Source organism: Podarcis tiliguerta, assembly GCF_965153285.1.
Source record: "Podarcis tiliguerta genome assembly, chromosome: 3".
In the NCBI taxonomy this organism is placed as follows: Eukaryota; Metazoa; Chordata; class Lepidosauria; order Squamata; family Lacertidae; genus Podarcis; species Podarcis tiliguerta.
Genome location: NC_139536.1, coordinates 107,372,865 through 107,391,176, shown reverse-complemented (window position 1 = coordinate 107,391,176; position 18,312 = coordinate 107,372,865). Strand labels below are relative to the sequence as shown.

At 40.7% G+C, this 18,312-nt stretch overlaps 1 protein-coding gene across 9 annotated transcripts in view; it reads right to left on the bottom strand.

Moving 5' to 3' along the window:
- GPCPD1 (glycerophosphocholine phosphodiesterase 1) overlaps nucleotides 1-18,312 on the bottom strand; it is a 52,776-nt gene that overhangs the window by 12,923 nt on the left and 21,541 nt on the right. For all 9 annotated transcript variants that reach the window (XM_083431962.1, XM_083431961.1, XM_083431963.1 and 6 more), the window contains 12 exons: nucleotides 17,440-17,520; nucleotides 15,522-15,618; nucleotides 14,347-14,431; nucleotides 9,196-9,271; nucleotides 6,638-6,676; nucleotides 5,280-5,403; nucleotides 4,532-4,775; nucleotides 3,597-3,759; nucleotides 3,151-3,283; nucleotides 2,833-2,887; nucleotides 1,708-1,800; nucleotides 54-131 (listed from right to left, as the gene is read on the bottom strand). In XM_083431962.1, the coding sequence (XP_083288088.1) occupies nucleotides 54-131; nucleotides 1,708-1,800; nucleotides 2,833-2,887; nucleotides 3,151-3,283; nucleotides 3,597-3,759; nucleotides 4,532-4,775; nucleotides 5,280-5,403; nucleotides 6,638-6,676; nucleotides 9,196-9,271; nucleotides 14,347-14,431; nucleotides 15,522-15,618; nucleotides 17,440-17,488 (1,236 nt within the window). In that variant the 5' untranslated portion in view covers nucleotides 17,489-17,520. The remainder of the gene's footprint in view (nucleotides 1-53; nucleotides 132-1,707; nucleotides 1,801-2,832; nucleotides 2,888-3,150; nucleotides 3,284-3,596; nucleotides 3,760-4,531; nucleotides 4,776-5,279; nucleotides 5,404-6,637; nucleotides 6,677-9,195; nucleotides 9,272-14,346; nucleotides 14,432-15,521; nucleotides 15,619-17,439; nucleotides 17,521-18,312) is intronic.

Genomic DNA, 18,312 nt, shown 5'->3' with positions numbered 1-18,312 from the left:
AAATGTTAAGTAAAAACAATTTACTGGCCTCATGGGCCAGCCTGGTTCAATACCTTTAATAGCTGCAGTTGGGCGTATGTGAGCTCTTTTACGGGAATCTCGAACAGTTCCACCGGCTCAGATTCATCTTTCTTTTAAGCAAATAAGGAATAAGAAGAAAAAGATTAAGTCAGAAAGCTACTGGATAGTGTGAGTTCTTCTAAGGCTGTACTCACTGCTTTTAAAGCTCTTTGATCCATTAAGTTTAACTCAGCTAGCAAGCTACAAGTCTAAAAACTAATAATCCCAAATACCTTTGTTTGATAAAAAGACCCCAGGTTTCCTTTGTTTCGTGTTATGTTAAAATACTTGGAATAAACATCACGGGAAAAACTGGGACAGTGGCTGAAGCCACTACTGGACGTCATACTAAACCATAGTTTAGAATGATGTAAAGGAGCCTAGATGAGTTTTGGGCTTAGGCACTCCCCCCCCCCTTCGTATGTTTGTCTGAAATAAACCGTAGTTTATATTAAACATAATTGGGCAGTTCAGATGAAAGAACAATCACAGCTAAGGAAAAGTGAACATTTCTGAAGACCTTATGGGAGAGGCAAGAGGAAGCAGGGGAGCCTGAGGTTTGGCGCAGCTCATTCCAGCTTGTTCATGTCCATGCTAAACTATGATATCTGAATGTAGACATCATCTTCACACTGCAAACTTCATATGCAAGACAGTGCTCAACCTATTTCAGAACACCATATATTTTTCCCCTGGTTCAGGTCAGACACATTAATAATAATGTCTAAAACCATTATTTGAATCTCTGCCCATCAGATAAACAACAGTTTCCGGCAAATAAATTGCCCTTAGTTTTTTGGACTATTCCTTCAAGGTGAGTATGCAGTTACTGAAAATATTTAGTTACTACTAAATATGAGCATAATGCAATAATGCATGAAGCTTGAAACTAGTAGTTGTCACATTTTTTTATAACAGAAAAGACCGCCTCTCCTGGTATGTCCCACGGAGGACCTTACGGCCTTCAAATAAAAACATCTTGGAGATCCCGAATCACAGGGAGGTTAGTCTGGCCTCAACCAGAGCCAGGGCTTTTTTGGCCATGGCGCTGATCTGGTGGAACGCTCTGTCACAAGAGACTAGGGCCCTGTGGGACTTGACATCTTTCCGCAGGGCCTGTAAGACAGAGCTGTTCCACCAGGCCTTTGGCCAAGGCACAGTCTGACCCCCTCCTTCTGTAATCCTCATACAACTCTAGCCCAATGGTTGCCATTAATTTGACTCCGAACTGATTTTAGAATGAATTGATTTTAGAATGCATTTCAATGAATTGATTGTGATTTTATGTAAACTGTGTTATTTTTACTGTTGTTAGCCACTCTGAGCCTGGCTTCGGCTGGGGAGGGCGGGATATAAATAAAATTTTATTTTTATTATTATTATAAGGAATGTTTTTTAAAACTACTGTTCTTAATTCAAAGCAACCTTACACTTTATCCTCCCTCTAAGAGGGGGGAAATAACTAAACTAATTCAATCCTGTAATTCTAGTCCACTAAATCAATGTGTATAGAGATATAGGATTATATCTCTATACACAGTTACTTTCATTACATTACCACCAATCCAAGTCTCTTGAAATAAAGCCATTTTACTGCCCATTTCAAAAATGCTAGCCAAGTAAAACAAACAACACATTTAAAAATACCTTTTTCATAGCAATACAGCAAGTAAGATCATGATATATGATAGGGACGTGATCCTTCGAAAGGTGTACATCAAATTCCACAAAGGCTGCTCCCTAAGTGAAAAGAAAGGTTGGAGGAGAGGACAGCAAATAGATTTTAGCATATGAAAGGCTAATATATATAAAAAAGACAAATACGCACACACATTTCCACCAATGGTGAAAAGACACAATAGAGTGTTGGCTGGCATTCTGTGGCAATTTATAGAGGAAGTCTAGAAAGGAACTAAAACTCTATTTGAGGAGATTGACATGTTTTAATTCCAAGCACAGCAACATCATTTTTATATAAAATGTGAGTTTTATGAGAAGCATGGTTTTATGTAACGATTTATATTTCATTTTATAGTGTTCATTCTGATTTTATTTGTATGTGCAGGATAAATGTGATAGGATAGAAAACTGACTGATCTTTTATTTTTATTCTTTTTGGGGGGGCGGGGAGGAACAAGCATCTAAAGAGCTTCTAACAGTAAGCCTTCTTATAGTGAAAAGTATAAGTTCTCTAATGTGTATCAGGGTATGTTTTACCCAGAGTTACTTGCTCATAACTTTAAAGGGGAAAAATGAGGATCTATTCTGTGAGCAGACAGTGAATATAGCCATGGCTTGGAGAAGGAAAAAAGTGACTGGGAAAAGTGAGTCTTGGAATTATGATGGACTCTTGTGGATTATGTGCTATAGCTCTCCTTCAGCAAGATGCCTTAGATTTAAACTGAGCACAATTCAGCTCTCTGCTCCTTGGTTTTTAGGCTTGCCTTTTCTAATAACTGGAAATGCTAACAGCTGTCATTGCTGAGGTCATCAGGGGGACAGGAAGCAGCACCCTGACACCCATCCTGGGTACAGCTCCACCTGCAAGCCTCTGCTAGTATATGGAGATACTTTTTCCTGTCTTTCTATGGAATTTGTGATCTTTTGCAAGTGCCCTTGGGAGGACTTTGCCCTGAAAGGCAGCATATACTGAATGAATAAATGAATAAAAGATTATGTATTTTCTGCAAGGTTCAGTCTTTGCTCATTGATAATAGACAGCCATAGGTGTTAACATGCAAAAAAAGAATCAAGGTAAAATCACACACATACATGTTTAGCAGCATTTTTCAAAGAAGCAATGGTATTTTCTCGAAGTTTAGCAAGCCTGGGAAGAGGAAAAAGGAAAAAAAGTTTTACTTATTTCTGATGTTGGGGGGAAAAAATTCACAAATGATGGGCAAGCAATTTTATAACTTCTTAATTTGAGTTTTCATTGTACATGCAGCGCCTTGCAACCTTGATCCACCAGGGCTGTCCCAAGGAAGAGGAAAACCTCCTTCCCTGAGCTGAAGTCTGCTAGAGGTTCACAGGATTCACACTAGGGGAGCTACTAAAATTAAAACTCCAAATTCAATTACACATACTTACTTGGTGGTGGTTGTAGAGTTTCCTGCGCCCCTGTGTCCAACATCTAACCCTGTTCTGTCACGCCAGTATTTGGCATATGAGGCTTTCACATCACAGGAGTACCCTTGAATTGGCTTAATAATTATGTAGTCGACTAAAAAGAGAAAGCAAATGTCACTTGGTGGTCAAATTCTTTACTTTTATCCAATGAAATCTTTTCTCTCTTCACTAGGTTTAGAGAAACATCACTTAAGATTTACTGGGATGTGGTAAAAGTATCTAATGGAGAACCAAAAGGTACATTTTGAATATATTCCTTATTATCGTTTCACTAGGCCCCTGACATAATAATCTACTAGTTCTGGTTGAAAAGCACCAGTTTTTCTGGACTAAAAATTTCTGAAGGCAAAAAGGGAAATGTATTTAGCTTAAGGCTCATGCTTGCATTACCACTATATTAAGCATACCTCTAACTTTTCCAATTGTTTTTCGTGAAAGTCTGCTCATAATAGGAAGAGTGAGAATGCCACAGCTCTTTCCCGATTCTGCAAGAGTGGAGGATAACAGACACGCAGAGCCCACGTGCCCTGGAAGTGCGTCTCCTTGAATCACTGCTTCACTAAGGTCTTCCTAAAAACGCAACAATGTTTACATATTTAATTTTACAGTCATACCACGTGTTGCGTTAGGTTCATGTTGCGTCTTTTCGGCTTGCGAACGTGGCAAACCCGGAAGTGTATACTTCCGGGTTTTGCCGCATGTGCAAAAAGTGTTCTGCGCGCTTCACACATGTGCAGAAGCGTTCTATTGTGCCGTGCGCATGCGCAGAAACGGCGCTCTAGTTACAGACTTTTTGGGGTGCAAATGGCACCCTGGAATGGATCACGTCCGTAACTAGAGGTACCACTGTATTGCTGTGAATTCATCTCGGCACTTCTTTTAAATTCCTGGAAACGTGAGGATGAGGAACTTGGAACATTCAGTGGGTTGCAGCCTACAGTCAAGCACCGTTATTTGCTCTGCAAAATGAGTCTGAAGGTTTTGTGAATTTACTCATGTATTCAGATGTACCCTTTTACAGTTACATTACGACTGAGAAGGCTAAATTGTGTGAATGAAAACAGCGAGTAGATACGTGGAACGTAGAGCTCTGCAAGGTTGCTCATGCGGTCACTGGATGCAACCTGGTTGGTTTCATAAGTCCTCAGATAATCAGTAGAATAATATAGGAGTGGATGAATTGCACAAGTCCAATACATTGATGCCGAGAGGTCTAAAACATTCCTTGTTCTGTGAAGTTCTTCCCCGCCTTCCACTTTCCTATCTATAAATTGTACCAATAGGATAGAGGTATAAAAAGGCTTTCTGGCCACCAATATTAAAGAAATAGCTAAGCCCTCACCTCAAAAAAGTCAAAGATTAATTCCAAATTGTCCGGTTCCATGGTCTGAATAGTATATTCTGTCCATCTATCAGGCTGCAGACCATAACCACATTCTGGCTGAGAATGACGAGATTTGAACTCAGTGTCACTTATTAGTGAGATCTCCAGCGTGTTTGGCATTTTTTGTTGCATTGTAGGTGACAGTCTATCGTCCTCTTCATCTTCACCCTCCTCCTCCAAGCCTTCAAGGGTGAGCTTCACCCTAAGCAGTAAGGAGAAAGCAAAATCTGATGTCACATTATGTAACAAATCTTCAGTGACATCAATAGTGACAGAATAATGAATTATGCTTTTGGTAACACAATGAACTTAAGGCACTATAAATACAGCATTTTTTTTCTACTTAAGGACTCCAGCGTACCAATAATTTGAGTGTCTTGGGGGGTGGGGGGTGGGGATGAAGGAATAAATTCCTAAAAGGAGGCTGCATATGTACTACAAACTGTACAGATTTTTATTTTTAGTTTCCCAAAAGCAATGGCAGTGAAGAAACTCAATGCTGATTATAAAAGACTGAGAAATAACCACAATTAAGCCAGAAGCTATGTAGGGGGGAAGGAGTTTCTGAATTTAGAAAATGGATTGGGAAAGGAACTCAAGTTTTTTCACTATGTCAATATAGACGGATAATCCAGTAGTATTCATATGCTAAAGATGGGGTTTAGTGTCAATAACAAATGGAGAACTTTGATTAGCATGATCATACCTAAACCTGGATTTTTTGAATTTTCTCTTAGTTATAGATACAGGAGGCTTTTCAGAAAAATGGAGGCGTAGCCTTATTTCTGTCTGACATGTCAGCCAACCGGAATCGACACTTTCCACATCATCTGACAAAGGAAAAAAAATAATAATTACAAAATGATTTTGCTACATTCCAGAATGACACGGGACGCGGGTGGCGCTGTGGGTTAAAGCCTCAGTGCCTAGGGCTTGCCGATCGAAAGGTTGGCGGTTCGAATCCCCGCGGCGGGGTGCGCTCCCGCTGTTCGGTCCCAGCGCCTGCCAACCTAGCAGTTCGAAAGCACCCCTGGGTGCAAGTAGATAAATAGGGACCGCTTACTAGCGGGAAGGTAAACGGCGTTTCCGTGTGCGGCTCTGGCTCGCCAGAGCCGCGATGTCACGCTGGCCACGTGACCCGGAAGTGTCTTCGGACAGCGCTGGCCCTTGGCCTCTTTGAGTGAGATGGGCGCACAACCCTAGAGTCTGTCAAGACTGGCCCGTACGGGCAGGGGTACCTTTACCTTTAGAATGACACCAAAAAGACTTCTTAAAGTTGTTACCAAAGCACTACTGTCCCAATATCCCAGTTCCCAAAAGGGATGTGCCATCACAAGCTAGTTGCTGCTGTTGAAACTAGAATAGGTACAAAAATTTGAGGCCAAGACTGGAATGACCCTAATAACAATAAACGGTTTGCCAGCATGACCATTTTCACTATGTTTACATGCTTCTAAAACTATGGATAAGTTTTCTGCATGAGCAGAAGTAAGTCTGCAAAAGCCCAGGGCTTGTGCATTCCTCACTCCTCCCCGCACAGACCAGGAGGAGGAATAAACTAGGATTCAGTTTAGATTTTCATCAAATCCTGGCAAATCCCTATGTCTGTAAGAGGAAAAGCGGCTTAAAATACTGTAAACTCAAACCACGTCAACTTCAAACTGTGAGTTATGAAACAGGCTTGTTCAATATGCCAAAGTTTATTTTAAAGAACTATTCCTGGTGAGTACATAACAAGCCAGGAATCAGCAAAAGAAAAGGTGAAACCTGATTTATGACTCCTGCTAGCAAAATGAAATAGGAGTGCTCATAGCAGAGGCTTTGCTTGGGCTCAAAACAGATTGGCTTTAGTGTTCCAGGCAAACCCTCCTACTGTGTGGAAATCCACCAAATTGCATTTGAGTTTCCAAAATCAACCTTGAACATGTTGTGCACCAGGGAGAGGAAATTTACTATCATTTATTTTAAATGGCTTTTAATTCACATTTGAAGGCGCTCTTTCTACACAAGGCAGCTTACAAAATTCCTACATAAAAACAAAACTACGATAACAGTGCTTCTTACCAACAATTCCGAAGTGTCCGTCATCAACGGAAATGTCCTCTAAAAATGAAGGAACAAACAGTGAGAGAAGTTCACATTCACAGGCTACAAATTATTGCGACTTTAAGCCTCAATCCTACACATACTTATTTGGGAGTAAGTCGTACTGAACTTTATGAGACTTTGATCCAAGTTGGCATGTGGAGGACCACGTTATCAGTAATGGTTCTACTTTTGCATTTCACCGTTAACTGCTATAAACTAAAACATTTTAAAAGAAAGACAAGCAGCAGCAAGTTTACTGCAACCTGCAAGATACCTCTGAGCTTTGTTTTCTTGCTAACATTATCTCCACGCAAACTTAGCAATGATGTACAGTACTTACTTCAAAATGAGCTATGTAAACTGGAAAAAGGATATTGCATTATCTTGACAATATATAGTCCTAATTGCTATTATACTAGAAAGATAATGCTATGTTACTAATGTGATGGACATTAAACTATCTGCTAAGCAACCAAGAGTTCAGATATAAATCTTCTGAGTTTACAATTAAAAATGCTTATTTTCTACCCTTTGCTAGAAACAATAGTCAAAGTTTCACCTTCAATCCATGCTACAGAAAGGTAAAAGATGAAAAGCTTTAGACATGGAATAAACTCATCAATAAACAGAATTATTCAGAGTTTAAAGCTGAAGTGTAACCATCTAATATCAAAAGCTCAGTTTTACCCATGTTCATTTTCAGGCGCTATTTATATTAGGTCTGACCTTTCACCTGTAGCAAAAGAGTTGGGGGTTTTTTTTTGGCCATACAGAAAAAAAAAATCAGTTTGAAATAATCCCGTGAGGACCTCAAACTTTTGTGTGACTAATCTCTTTCAAGGTCAGAGGGACTACTTAGTTAAAAATTGAGAACAGCCACAAGCAGAATATTTTCAAAGCAATGTAATTTCTCTCTAATGAGGTTATTGGGTCTTAGGTTGCCTAAGGCAGCACTCCCAATAGGATTGCACTGTAAATGAGCTAAGGCTTAGTGTGCACATCTGTTCAGAATAAAGTCACCCTAAATTCAGTTAGATTTGCTCCTAGGCAACCATGCAAAGGATTGCAGTCTTAGAAGGGAAACCTAAGTTCATTCCTTTGAAGCCCATAAACTAAGAGTATGGACTTCACTTTCAAATACAGTCGTACCTTGGAAGTTGAGCGGAATCCGTTCCCAAAGTCCATTTGACTTCCAAAACGTTCAGAAACCAAAGTGCGGCTTCTGATTGGCTGCAGGAAGTTCCTGCAGCCAATTGGAAGCAACGGATGCCCCGTCGGACATTCGGCTTCCAAAAATAGTTTGCAAACCAGAACAGTCACTTTTGGGGTTGCGGTGTTCAGGAGCCAAAAAGTTCAAGAACTAAGCTGTTCAAAAACCAAGGTACGACTATAATGCTATTTAGGTGGACACATTTCCATTCATTTTTTTAAAAAAAATATATGAACGAAACAAAATCAGCCGACTGCAATCTTTTCAGGTACACCTGCTCCAGAGAAGACAGTATATAATAACAATCACCTTATTGAACCACCTTCAGGAGGAAGAACATTAGTTTAGACCACATGTTGCCTTTTGTACTGTTTATCTCAAATGAGCAGAAAAAATATCTACATTATGTATCCTGTACAGTGGAACCTCAGTTGTCGAACAGAAGACTGTTCGACTTCCAAAATGTTTGACAAAGGAGGCACAAAGGGCGGCCTGCAAAGTCAATAGAGAAAATTGAAAAAAACTCAGTGGAAGCCATTAGACTTCTGAAAAGCGTTCAAAAACGGAAGCATTTACTTCCGGGTTTTCGGCGGTCGAAAACTGAAATGTTCGGCTTCCGAGACACCTGAAAACCGAGGTTCCGCTGTACTTATATTATGTCCTATTGTATTCATGAATATGCTTATAATAATGTTTCAGAAAACCTCCAAGGCAAAAATAATCTCTCTTACGAAAACAACTGGCACTCTGACTTAATGTTAGCCACAGTCAATTTATGGTTTCCACCACAGAGAAATGGTCTGTAAAGAACAAAACAAAACATAATCATGAGCGCTTAATCTCCAAGCGCAGTGACTATTGTCAATAACGCTCATTTTAAAATGTCCTGTCTCCTTCTTTTAATGAAGACTCCGGGGGTTCACAAATTCCTCCTCTGTCTAGTGAGCATGGCAAGCCTCAATGTAGAGAATCTTCAAAGAGCAGCACATCAGCTGCTATGAGCCCTTGGGAGGAGGAATGGGGCTCATCCATGTCACACCTCCAAAGCCCAATGTGAAATCAAGAGGCAGCTCATCCTCCCTAGCAGACAGCCAAAATCTGTGGACCCCTAGAAAGAAGAAGGCACAAATGGAATTTATGTTTGAAATCCACACTATTTTGTTCACAAACACTTTAAATGCTCGTGCTGTGCTAAAAATGGTGCCTTTGTAGCAGTGGTCTTAATCTTAATCCTACAAAATATTACCAATTCCACTAAACCGTTTTGCAAAATATTAGTAATCTTATGCATATGCCTCAAAAGAGATGCAGTTCATGCCCATACCTAATGGGGTTATTGATCGTGGTGGTAGATGAGTCTCCCACTTGTGAATTATGACTTGGCATGGACCACCGGTTTTCTGTAATTTAAAAGTTAAATGTCTGCAATAATTTTCGTTAAATCCCGATTTATTTATCTTTTAACCAGTGATGCCATTTACAATCCTTTGTGAGCGTAGTTTACTTATACCACCTTTGAAGCGCAAAGCTTTAAGTTTAATTCACATCATGTATACCATAATCATTGATGTCATTAAGACGCATCTCATCACCCTATGACAAAAAACCCCATTCAAATCACACTGCCATCTTATACTGAAGGGGGGTGGGGGGTGGGAATGCAATGGCAGCCCCTTAGTCTATCCTCCCCATTTCCCCTTCATCTATGCATTCAGCTTAATCTCTGAACAGAGCTTGCATGAATCAGTCCTGCTTGGAGGTTAGATTGAACATATGGGTCAGGATCTAAGCCAGTGGATACAATCCCATGCACAGACCCCACTCCACAGGTCCAGATGGCTATGTGAGCTAGCCTAAGCGGTGACAAATTCTGACAAGTGTAGGGTTTTCCAGTATAGTTGCAATCGTCATACATGCTAACAGGCCAATTTTGGAACGGTCGTATGGGTATAGCTAGTCACAAAAAATTGCAAACGCATTCTAACCAATTTGGGCGCTTAACTAATTGTTATTGCTTTCTATTGTGCATCAGACACAGAAGTCAAGTATGACACAGAGCACTAAGTCTGCACAGCATACTATAACCCCAAATCTTCTGCACTTATATGCAGATACAACACCCCACCACCACTGAACCAGCATGGGAAACAATGGGGATCTAAGGCTCCCTTTCCACATGCGGAAGGAGTCTTCGGTTCAAAGAAGGGCTGCTTTGTGCTTCTGTGCCAAATATGTGAAAATTTCCTGCTTGTATAGAAGAGTTTTCACAAGAATAAGAACTGCATCATAACCCATGTAGTACAGCCCTGTATGAACTCCTGTGCAATTGTCTGAGGAAGGGCATTAGCAGCTATTTGGATCCAACCCATTGCTTTGATCACAGTGAAAACAAGAGGCCTGAATTTCAAAATGAATGCCAATAATAAAGATCCTTAAACACACACACATATTCCTGGGTTGCTGTGTGGTTTTTTGTATATTTTTGGTTAAGGGGATAGAGAATGTGTACAACTCAGAAAAGAACAAGGCAGAGGGCTAGGTAGGAAAAAAAGAATCATTAATGTGTATCTTTCAGCCTGATCAAGCTTGCTTTCTACTGAAATTTCTATTTAGGAGTTGGGTGCTCAAATTTTGCCATTTTGAGGGTTCTCAGCCAATCTTTGGGTCTTATAAAGCCTGGTTTGCAGCTGCAAACCCCTTTTGGCTGAGCCATGTCTTTAACAGCCCCCCCCCCCCCCATCTATAATGTAGTACAGGTGGGCACAGTTTGGACAAAATGGTCTTGTGAGCCAAATGGGGAGGACTGGCGGGCCTGATTAGGCCCACAGGCTAAGGGCTCCCCACCACTGACATAAATGAACCCACAGGATGGATAAGTGTGGCATCAGAAGCCAATCACAGTGTGCTTGTTTTCACATGGTGCAATTTCTTAGCTGGCATCAAAAATGAGCCCCACGTCCCCCTGAAAATAGTAATGAAACTTCTTGAGATGTCTATGTCTCAACACATCCTAAAAATAGGAACTGCTCAGAATCCAGATAGACTGTAAACAAGTTATACACATTACTAAGTTTTGAGAACTCTTTCTTCTTCCAACCCAAGTGTATGCATTTACAGAATACAGTACTCCATTTCTTTAAGAACCTAAGACTGCAACTCTAAACACATTTTCTAGGGAGTAAGCCCCACTAAAAGTAGTGAGACAAAGGGTTATATCTAATGTTGTTCACATGCAAGCAGACATATGCTTTTAAATTAATCTCCATCCTCCTGCAGTCCCAAACACCCCCAATATCTGCTCCAGAGGATTCCCAAGCCCTCCAGAGCCGATCCTGAGGTTGTGAGGGGGGCTGCAGGGGGAGGAGAGGAAGATTAAAATCCCATTGCACAAGTGGAAGTCCATTCACACAACACTGGATTCTGCCCTTCCTTCCAAGTACAAAGCACAGAACCTCCTACGTTTTAGATTAAAAATCTATTTAAGAATCATACATTTTAAAATCAAAAGCACAGCATAATTCACAAAGACCCAAGACCATTTGTTCTCACTTCAGACACTGGGAACAACAGAGTCATCCATACAACATCTGCTGAGATTTTACAAGTTCAAAATATAACAATCATTAGTATTATTATTTTATTATACCCCAACCCCTCCGGGTGGTTTCCAATGCATATAAATAAAACATCAGACTTTAAAAACTTCCCAGTACAGGGATGGCTTCAGATGTCTTCTAAAAGTTGCATAGTTATTTATCTCCTTGACAATCTGATGGGAGGGCGTTCCACAGGGAGATTAGTTTGTGCCTTTGAGCCATTAAGCCCATGTAGTTTATTAAATTAAATGTTTGTACAACCGGATCTATGGTCATACAACACGCACCAAATAAAATAAATCATCTGAAAATGCAATATGCTTTTAACTTATAAGGTAGTATTATCTTTTGTGGACATTGTACTATTCAGTAGCTAAATCAGAAGGGATGGCATATGCACCCCAAATGAAATTTATTTGGAAAAAGTTGTGCAAGCAGTTTCAGACTGGATAGACTTATCTTTTCTAGCCAGTATCTATGGCTGCTAGCAGAGTGGGTGGGTGGGGGTTTTGTAAGACACGTCTAGAAACAGATGATTAACAACAGAAAGTTAACCAGAGTCAGGTAATTTTCTAAGAAAGCATAAGGATCTCCCTTCCCGCAAGCACAAATAAATCAAGATAATACAATAGAAGTATGGGATGGGGTATAGAAAAATAGTTGCTTAATGTTTCTAAGAAAAGTGTCATATAAAAAGGAAAAGGGCTTCCTAGAGAGCCAACAAGGTTCCCATGGTCTCTTAGTGTTATTTTATTTCTAAAGCAAAGGAGGGGGGCTGATGAGGGTGAACTGCCGTCACTCAAGCTACTATAGATCACTCTTGTGTCCCCTGATGTTGCTGGACTAAACCTCCCATAATCCTATTGGTTTAGCCAATAGTGAGGGACTAAGGGAGTTGGGGAACAAAGCTGACGGATACTGCTCTAGATTCAAGAAATCATCTTGATAGCTTTCTGCCCAACGAAGCATCCGCATCTAAGCAATGTGAAGTATTTTTTACACCTGGGAAGTTAGGGAACTGTAACTGTTCCCAATAATAACAACTGACTACATAACTGTCACCTGCCCGATTCAAATTAGTCCAAGACAACTTAATGAGGAGTTTAACAGCAGTAACAGAAAACAAGTCAGTCTCCTTGGCAATAATATTTAAAGAAGCATCATGTCAATTATCTCATATATTTGAAAGTAAGATGGAGTCATACATTACACATGTTAGCAGAAAAATGCCACTTGGACTACTCAAATTATGAACCAGGCCTAGGTTTAGATATTCAATTTTGACAGGTATTTTTGTCACGTTCTAAGAAATCGTTAACATATATTTAGTGTTCTAAATGCACTTCTATCAACAACAAATTTGTGATTCACCTTCTAAGGTGTTAGTCACAACATCATGGTAAAATCAGAGATTTATCACCCTTGTGTTTAAAGGTTTATGTAAAAAATAGTGAACCTGTTAGCTTGCCCTATAAGCATTAAGACTGCAACCAGAAAGTCTGTTTTATTTCCTGGTTCATGACACTTGACACATTTCTGTGTATAAAAACCCCTTCATTTGGCTCTTATCTCAGCCTTAGTCTAACTGTAGGCAGTTTCTCAACTTATAATAAAATGTGAATGTTTTGCAATGTATTTTTAATGTTGAAGGGATTTTTGGATAAAGGGCAGTATATAAATTGAACAAATAATATTAATAAGGACTACAATACATTCCAGTCATTAAAACCAATCAGGGCTAAGTGAAATGACTAGAAATGGAAAAAATGCAACAGGAAGAGCCATTTAATGAAAGCACTGATTATTAATTCAATACACAGGAGCATTTAATGTTACGTTTACTTATGTTACAGTCAGTCGCCACATTCTACTTTGTGTTCTTAGTATCGCTCCTGCTTTCAGCTTCACTGTATTATATCCTCACATGGGAACAATACATTCTTTATGCTAGAATAACCACCCCGCAATAAAAATGCACACTTTTGCCAATATCGAGGCTCACAGTGTCCATCAATATGGGCTCTTTTCATATGTCTCTACTCTGCTATTCCATAAAATTCATACTTACCACAGAAGACTCTGCGTCACACGGAACTTACAGAGTGCACAATACAGAGCACCTACTTAAAAGGAAACAAACTCACCAAATACGTTCTGTGAAGTTTGCATGTATTACAAGGGAACTTGATTTACTTCAGATTGTTTTTCTTTAAAAAAAAACCCCACTACGTTGTAGCTGAATTCTCTTCCATACTTTAGACATTTGGCAATATTTAAAAGGGTGTGGGCAGAAAGGCATAAATTCTAACTTCGGCAAGGGTTCTGGCTTATGAGTCCACAAGCCTTCGCCAATTTCTAGTGTGTGCTGCAAAACTACTTAGGCAAAATCTAGCTACTTTCTACTGCTGGACTTAGGTTGCTAGTATGTTAAATGCTTGTGCCATGTTTAAAACTCTTTAAATAAGAGTTACAAGCAACAAGAATTTTTTGGGAATGCACCAGTTAAGCTTGATATGCTTCACGTTCTACATCTTTCTTACATAGAAAGCACTTGGGTAGGAAAAGCATGAGATTTGCAGATCGCGGCATGCATCAGTTTACATAAGTATTTTGATCAGCACGCAAGCTGGGATTTGTGGTTTGCAAATACTGTGCAGAAGGTTACATGCAGGCACACTCTCCACACAGAATTCAAGGTCTCATACACAACTGCTTTCTGGGTAGGTAGCTTTTACTGAAGTTAAAAACAGGAGAATTGAATTCAAAATGAATCCAACAGCCGACTATGCTGTGGGCTATTTCCAAACGCCATACCACTAGGATCTTATCCCTAAGAGTTAGTCAACAAGTTATATTGGTGCTTATTTAGGCATACGTACCTGGGGTTCTAAAAAGGTCCCCTGAAAGTATCGATATTCAATATCATCTCCCCTAGGAAGTGGAACTGTAGTTCTCCATAGCAGACTGCAGAAAAGTGTTTTTGAAAACATTTTAGAAAAGATATAGGATGGCTGTACAACAATGACACTTGCTTTAAAAATCCCTGTGTGTGTGCACACCCCTCGGAATACAAGGAATCTGACTTTTTTTTCCATGTTGTTTCAAAGGGCCATTTCTGCAGTGACACTATGTACAGTGGTACCTCGGGTTACATACGCTTCAGGTTACAAACTCCGCTAACCCAGAAATAGTACCTTGGGTTAAGAACTTTGCTTCAGGATGAGAACAGAAATCGCGCTCCGGCGGCGCGGCGGCAGCAGGAGGCCCCATTAGCTGAAGTGGTGCTTCAGGTTAAGAACAGTTTCAGGTTAAGAACAGACCTCCAGAACGAATTAAGTATTTAACCCGAGGTACCCCTGAATTGTAAAAGCATCCATGCAATTAGCTGCACGTGGAAAATGAGTGGCACTCATTCATAGCACAGTGATCCAATAAGGGCTGAGTTCTCAGTTATATTTGAGAAAAGCAGACACCAGGGATTTCCCCCCGCCTAAGTGCAACCACTGCTATGATAGTATTAAAAAACTGAACTTAGAGGCCTTAAAGCTACATCAGATTTGTCTCTTCTCATGAGGCAAGAGGAAACTGCTGGGGTAAAGAAAAGGAACAAGATGCCTACTGCACGCAAAGAACTCACTGTGCAGCTTTCTGAATCACACTGGAAGGGGCTGGGGAAAAGGTAACATTTGATGAAGGTATGCAGGAGTCGCCAATGGGCACTCCATATATTGTTGGACTACACCCCTCATTATCTTTGACCAGTGGCCATGCTACTGGGGAGATGGACACTGTAGTTGAATGTGTTACGTGGGTGAAAGTACTTTTTTACAGGCACGCTTGAAACAAATGTGAGCAATTCAAGTGCTTAAGCAGGGTTGAAGGACGTACCAAGCCAGAAGGGATAATCCACCTCAAGTGTCATTTGTCTTCTAGAATGAGGTGCTCAGAAGTTGAGGTAAAGAACAAGAAGTACCACTTGAACTGTATAATTGGTGTCAAGCCAGCCTGCATGCATGGTTGAGAATTTCAAAATGTGCTCCTGAAAGAAACTTACACATCACCAGCCTCCTCCTCCGGCTGTAGGATTACTGCGGATTGGGGATCCCAACTTCCCAGAGAATTGCAACTGCCACATATTGCCAAAACTTCTCCTAGAAAAAGAAATATATACTAGAATAAGCATACAATAAAGCTTCTGAACATTTAAGAGTTTTCACAACACACTTTTGCCAATATTATGTAACGTATCAGGCCCACACTAAGAACAGGCGCAGACTCAAAATTATTCAACTTCTGAACTGCTTTTCTTTTAAGAATATTCAAAACGCTATCTGAAAATCATAGAACTAAACAAGCAGCAAGAGGAATTTATGTGCCTGTCCAAGCACACATAAGGCAAGGCAGACCTAAGCGGGGGGGGGGGGGGGGAGGAAATCTCTAAGACCTGCATCTCATGAAGTTACTGAATGGGTGGAATGTCTGCTCACTCTCCTTCTGCCGTGTCCCCCCCAATCTGCTCCAGGGGTTCTCCTAATCCCCTGAAAGAGATTTGAGGGGACATGGGCGGCAGAAGAGTGAGGGATAGCTCTGTTGTACAAATGGAAGTTGTTCCATTCACATAATTACTTTTTTGCATTCAACTCTCAGTCTTTCTCTCACTCAGAAAGCCCAGCAATGGGGTGCTAAAGCCCTCTGGGAACAGACCCTGCCCATGTATCAATCTGTTAGCAGATAAACTTTAAACGCTTATTTGGGAGGGGGCTGCTGCTAATTAGTTACAATTAGTTCACTAAAGCAGGCTGTTCTGTAGTAACAAAGCGAGGATTGAAGAAAAGGAAACAGATAATCTGTACGTTACTGTGAGCCTGGAAAGTGGCAACCTAAGCATTTATTCACTGCAGTGAAATACCATTCCCAGCGGTACTCGATACACACATAACACTATATGGATCCACCGGGGGGTGGGGGTGGAGAGAGGTGAAATGATATCCCAAAGCTGTGTACAAGCTGCTGGCCAGCCTTGTAGGAACATTTGTGCATTACATTAAATAAGTCTTGTAAGCATTTATACGGGTCATGTGTACTAAGCTAAAAACAGTCGATTGACTGTTATCTGAGACACCAATAACTTGTCTGCTGCCTGGTGAGCTTGGGCCATTATGTAATATTTCTGAACATGTCACCTGGCAAGGGAAAAGGATCAAGTAGGTGACTTGGGCAGTAGTTGTTATGAGATCAATGCAGCTTTGTTGGCAGAGCTCGGCAGTGGAGGGTGGAGATATAAAGAGAGGTCGAAAAAGGGCAGACAGAGACCTAGGAAGCTGTGTGAAGGGGACCAAGTATGTAGGGTACTCAATTTTTTATATATATATATATATATATATATATATATATATATATATATACAGTGGTGCCCCGCAAGAAGAATGCCTCGCAAGACGGAAAACCCGCTAGACGAAAGGGTTTTCCGTTTTGGAGGTGCTTTGCAGGACGAATTTCTCTATGGGCTTGCTTTGCAAGACGAAAATGTCTTGCGATTCCTGGGGTTTTTTCCCCGCTCCCCACCCCCTTTTTCTAAGGCACTAAGCTGCTAATAGCCTTTTAGCAGCTAATCCGCTAATCCCTTAAGCCGTTAATAGCCGCTAATAGCCGCTAAACCGCTAATAGCGCTAATCTGCTAATGGGCTTGCTTCGCAAGACGAAAAAACCGCTAGACGAAGAGACTCACGGAACAGATTCTTTTCGTCTTGCGAGGCACCACTGTATATCTATATATCTATATTGCGAGGCACCACTGTATATCTATATATCTATATCTATCTATCTATCTATCTATCTAACTATATATCTAAAAAGGAAGAGAATACAAATGGGTTGGAAAAAACACTGGTGCCAAAGTTTACAAGGGACATGAGCATGCATGCATATGCTTGCATGTCAGAAAGCCAAAGCTTGTTACAAGTGTTTTGTACCTGGTGGTGGTATTCCTCTTACTTCAAAGGTAATGTGGCAAGGTGACATGCTTGTGAATGACGTTCAACGGCTGCTGTACCCTATTGAAAAAGGGGGCAAAAAAAGCACTAGTTTAGGAGCAGGTCATTTCTGTATACATCTCAATATTATACCTTTATTTAAAAAATCCAGTTATACCGAATTCCCTTCTGGAGAATCTTCCAAGGGCCGCATGTCAGGAGAGGGTGGGGCCAGAGGCAAATGTGAGCAAAGAATGCAAATTTTACCTTTGCACAGTAGGTTAGTTTCCACACACACTCACACATCCTTCTCTATCTTCCATGCGGACAACCAAGAGGAATTATCCGAGTTCAGGGACACATTCAAGCCAGGCAAAAGCATTCAAGGTGTGAAGAAAGGCCAGTGAGGGGTATGGCCTGAGGAAAATTATGAGAGCCAGGCAGAGAGGCTTAAAGGGCCACATTTGGTCCCCAGGCCTCAGTTTCCCCACCTGATTTATATTCCGACTTTAAAGAATACAAATATTTGTAAGGTTGCTTACAATCAACAGAAACTCTGCCACGTGTGGATTAAATTTCAATTTGTTCATTCCCACCCATGTCTGGGGACAATTCTGACCCTGAATCAGAATTTCCAGAGATTAGGAGCTGGAAATGAGGCAGTACTGAGCAGGGCCTGCTGACAGATGCGTAGAAGAGGTCAGATGGGGGGGGGGGGGGCAAGACCAACAGAAGCCCCAGATTCTTAATTTTCTCCCCCCCCCAAAAAAAGTCACTCAGTTGGACATTTCTGAAGGAAGTTAGAGAGCAAAACACGAAGGCAGCTCTAATGCTTCGGCAACTCAACAGGCAGCAACGTTGCTAAGGACACTT